At 40.5% G+C, this 4,575-nt stretch overlaps 1 protein-coding gene across 1 annotated transcript; it reads left to right on the top strand.

Moving 5' to 3' along the window:
* Positions 1-3,392: 3,392 nt before the first annotated feature.
* LOC131909597 (olfactory receptor 2AG1-like) lies at positions 3,393-4,367 on the top strand. Its single transcript, XM_059261355.1, has one exon. It carries the CDS (start codon positions 3,393-3,395, stop codon positions 4,365-4,367), a length of 975 nt encoding a protein of 324 aa, XP_059117338.1.
* Positions 4,368-4,575: the final 208 nt, after the last annotated feature.

The following is a 4,575-nucleotide window of genomic DNA, read 5'->3' as shown; positions in this document are numbered from 1 at the left end:
GTCATCCTTCTAGCTGACATGGCCTCCTCTGACAATTCTACTTCTGTTAACTAAATCTTAATGAATCCTCCTAGGTATGTGCCTGACCTGGCAGTTTTGAACACTTCTCCCATTAAAATGTCTATGTGGCATTAGTTCCTGTCTGTCCCACAGGCCTTTGCCTGGGAACTTCCTAACTCAGAAGAGCATGCCAGGAACTAGACAAGAAGCAAGAGACCTCCATGGATCCTCTGCCAAGCAGTTAAAGATGTCATGGCCCCTGTGAGGGCTCCAAATACACTTTTTCTTTTTTTTTTTTCTTTTTTTTTTTTTTGGTTTTTCGAGACAGGGTTTCTCTGTGTAGTTTTGCGCCTTTCCTGGAACTCGCTTTGGAGACCAGGCTGGCCTCGAACTCACAGAGATCTGCCTGGCTCTGCCTCCCGAGTGCTGGGATTAAAGGTGTGCGCCACCACCGCCCGGCAAATACACCTTTTCTTGTGCCTCTTTTGGGAGCTATTACAAACTTCCAAGGAGGCAGACAATTAAATTGGATGAAATAAGGTCTTCCATCATCGTCCTTTAGCACCTATTTATTGTACCTTTCCATGCTATTCATTTCTAAATTTCTCCTTTCTACCCTCTCATTCACATACCCCTTTGTGCATGTGCCTATGTTGTCATGACCACAAGGCTGAACTGCTCATAGTTCTGGAAATATACAGAACCTGTCTCATCTATCACTACTCTCTACTGGAATGTTCTCGCCCCTCATCTTTTTTTTTTTTTTTATCCTCCTTTCTTACAGAATCTACCTACCATTAGTCATTAATTCCATTAATATGGCTGGAAAAAAAGTTGGTCAAGGTTTCCTATCTCTTAATTTTCAGCTTTTAAATTAAAAATTGAAGATTTTCTTTGTTGATTACAGCAATAGGATGCATAAGAAAATTGATAGTTCAATAGCAGAAATATAATATCTGGTAATTGATACCATTATAAAACTAATATATTCTTTCTGGTGAATTTTTTCCTGCTGTGATTATTAGAGTTTGTGAATACCAAGACAACTCCATGCATAATGTTTGTCGCCAGCAAACACTCCACATTTCTCCTTCATTACTGTGCTCAAGTTTGGTCAGTTATTTAGCTCTGGGACTTCTTCTCATTATGCAATTCTTTTCATTTGCTTGGGATTCTCTCATTCCTTCCAAAGGAACAGTTCTCAGCAAATTGTAATACTGTACTTATTAGTAAATTGTGTCAATTTAGTTATTTGTAAAATTAAGCTACTTTAACTTTTAAAATGTTATTTGTAGTATTAGTTATTTAAAATCATAAGCTTTATGCACTGGGGAAAGGCTAGCAGGGAGCGGGAGGAGTGATGAGAGGGGGATCTGTGGTTGGTATGTAAAATAAATAAATAAATTCTTAGTAAATGAAAAATAAAATTATAAGCTTTATTGTGAAACTGTCATGAAAATATGACAAGTATTGAACCCAAATTTACAATCACCCCAAAGTATTGCTCCTGCCCTCTGTTCCATTTCTTGTTGGTCCTCTTTCTAAACTGGCCCCTCAGAGAAATCTTACAGGCCTATGCAGCTAAAATATATATATATATGGTGTGTCAGTATTTTCCTCTCAGTTGCATAGTATCTATGAAAGCTTGATAATATAAACCAATCATCTCACTTTATGGAAGGTGAGAAACAGATCCTACATTCAAGAGTGAGAGGAAGTTAGGTGTTCAGAACTGGCTAAGCAACAGAAGACATCAGGAAAGCAAGCCAGGAAGTACACCCAAGAGGATTCATTAACTTACTATTTCTAGGTCAGCATTTCTAGTGGGAGGCCTTTTCAGCTGGGAGATAAGTCCCTCTGAAGCTAAGCATAAGAGAAAATAACAGGAGGAGACCATGGGGTCAGAAGGCAAAGCAGAGTGCTCCTGGATGAGGCACTGGCTAACTCTGGGCCCAGAGACATTTAGATGGAGAGCAAAGAGGCCTTTTAGTTAATTCTTAGAATTTCTACTTTCTTTGTGCAACTTTGAATTTGCTCAACAACAGCATCAGGGATGAAGAAATCTGAGCTTCAGGATCCAAGAGCAACCTGAAAAGTGACAGGATACTAGAGGGGCTCCACCCATGCAACCTGTCAAATGGAAGCTGTTTCTACTCATTCACTGTAGTAGTAACAACAGGAAAGCCACTGTCTAGCTACATAGGAAACTTGCCAAAGGTGGTTAACTGCCTGGATGTCCTACACTGCCATCTCTAGAACACATCTATAGGTAAAAGGAAAGAGAACATCTCTGACACCTGACATTTGATGGACTCCTGTTGTATATCACCAACTTATAAAACAAAGCAACTAATCTCTGCTGTGGAAAAACATACCTGCCTATCCCACCTGTGTTGGAATATCCTCTAATTTCAAGCAGCCTAAGGGAAACTGGAGTGGTCAGGCAGCTGGGGCCCTCAGCACTAGAGGTAAGGAATTTGTCTCTCATTTAAATAAATGTGAAGCCTCCAAGTATGTTGTGACTTAGGTAGGCTGCAAATCAGACACCCAATGTGGTGATATTTTGTGTGTGCTGTAACAAATAAAGCTTGCCTGAAGATCAGAGGGCAAAGCCAGCCACTATTAGCCATAGAGGCCAAGCAGTGGTGACACATACCTTTAATCCCAGCCTTTGGGAGCAGGAAGCAAGAAAATCAGGAATTCAAGGCCACCCTGGGCTACACAAGATTGATCCAGTCTAAAAGAGAAACAGAGCCAGGCAGTGGTGGCGCACACTTTTGATTGCAACACTTGGGATCTCATGACTTTAATGCCAGCAGTTTAGTCCCAGGTTGATATAGGAAGTGATATGGCTGGGCAGAGAAAAGGAAATATAAGGCAAGAGGAGAAAAGAGCTCATCCCCCTTTCAGGCTGAGGATATGGTAGAGGTAAGAACTAGTGGCTGGCTGCTCTGCTTCTCTGATCTTTCAGCTTTCACTCTGATATTTGACTCTGGACTTTTATTAAGACCAATTGCGATTCATGATATACCCCCAAAGACTTAAACTAGAGTATTAGCGTCCCATTGCTTTGGGTTCTATTGCCCTTTCAGTCTCACTATTTTAGTTTTTTAAAATACCAATAGATATTTAAATACAAGTAGACTTATAAAATATCTGTGTTATGGTTTAGAGGTTAGTACCACTTTCCAGTCAGTAATATCAACACCTGTCTTTAGAACTTTTATCAAGTGCAATTTAAAGCCAGAAATTTGGAAATAAAGAATGAAAGCTGTCATCTTTTTGGAGTTATGTTGGTATCATAATGGGTTTCTTATACTACAACCTGGAGTCCATATTAACAAAATTTCACCAAGCCATCTTTTTCTAGGCAATCAAAGAAACCTAGCAGAATGGAATTCTGGAATGCTACGTTGGGAAGTGGCTTCATCTTGGTGGGGATTCTGGATGGCAGTGGCTTTCCTGAACTGCTCTGTGCCACAATCACAGCCCTGTACACATTGTCTCTGATTAGCAATGGCCTGCTGCTCCTGGTCATCACCATGGATGCCCGGCTTCATGTACCCATGTATTTCCTGCTTGGACAGCTCTCTCTCATGGACCTCCTCTTAACATCAGTCATCACTCCCAAGGCTATAATGAATTATCTGCTCAAAGACAACACTATTTCCTTTGAAGGTTGTGCCCTCCAGATGTTCCTAGAATTGGCAATTGGTGGTGCAGAAGACCTCCTTTTGGCCTTCATGGCCTATGACAGGTATGTAGCTATTTGTCATCCCTTGAACTACACAATCTTAATGAGGCCAATAGTCTGCTGGCTAATGGTTGCCACATCATGGATTCTGGCAGTCAAGATAGCCCTGGTACTTACCATCACCACCATGAATTATTCTTTCTGCAAATCTAGGGAGATCAGACACTTGTTCTGTGAGATCCCTCCTTTGCTGGAGCTGGCCTGTGCAGACACTTCTAGTTATGAGCTTGTGGTTTATTTGGTGGGTGTGCTCATGTTGGTTCTCCCTCTTACTGCCATCTTTTTCTCTTATGCATGGATTTTGTTCACTGTATTCCACATGCCCTCAAATGAGGGCAGGAAGAAAGCTCTTGTTACCTGCTCTTCACACATGACTGTCGTGGGCATGTACTATGGAGCTCTCATAGTTATATATGTTCTACCCAGTTCCTACCACAATCCTAAGCAAGATAATATCCTTTCTGTTTTCTACACAATTGTCAGCCCAGCTCTCAACCCCCTCATCTATAGCCTGAGAAATAAGAAAGTGACTGAGGCTTTAAGGAGAGTCCTGGGAAATATTTGTTGCCATCACAACATCAAGAGAGTTCCAATATTACACTTCCAAACTTAAATTCTCCTCATCCTTAGAAGATTTCTACTATGAATGTAATACTCCTAGAAAAAAACTGGACAGTTAAAACATGTATCTTTTGATTAAGAAGCATGGCAATGCAACAATCTTTTAAATAACCCTTTGGATAGTCTCTTCACAAGGTGAATAGTATAATATTTAGAGTTTCTCTTCTGTGTCTCTATTATCTAACATAGCTGTTTACATA

The sequence above is a fragment of the Peromyscus eremicus genome, chromosome 1 (genome assembly GCF_949786415.1).
Source record: "Peromyscus eremicus chromosome 1, PerEre_H2_v1, whole genome shotgun sequence".
Lineage (NCBI taxonomy): Eukaryota > Metazoa > Chordata > Mammalia > Rodentia > Cricetidae > Peromyscus > Peromyscus eremicus.
This window is presented reverse-complemented; position numbering and strand designations above follow the sequence as displayed.

Excerpts from the sequence above, each read along its gene's own strand:
- LOC131909597 (XM_059261355.1), top strand. The coding sequence starts at position 3,393 with ATGGAATTCTGGAATGCTACGTTGGGAAGTGGCTTCATCTTGGTGGGG.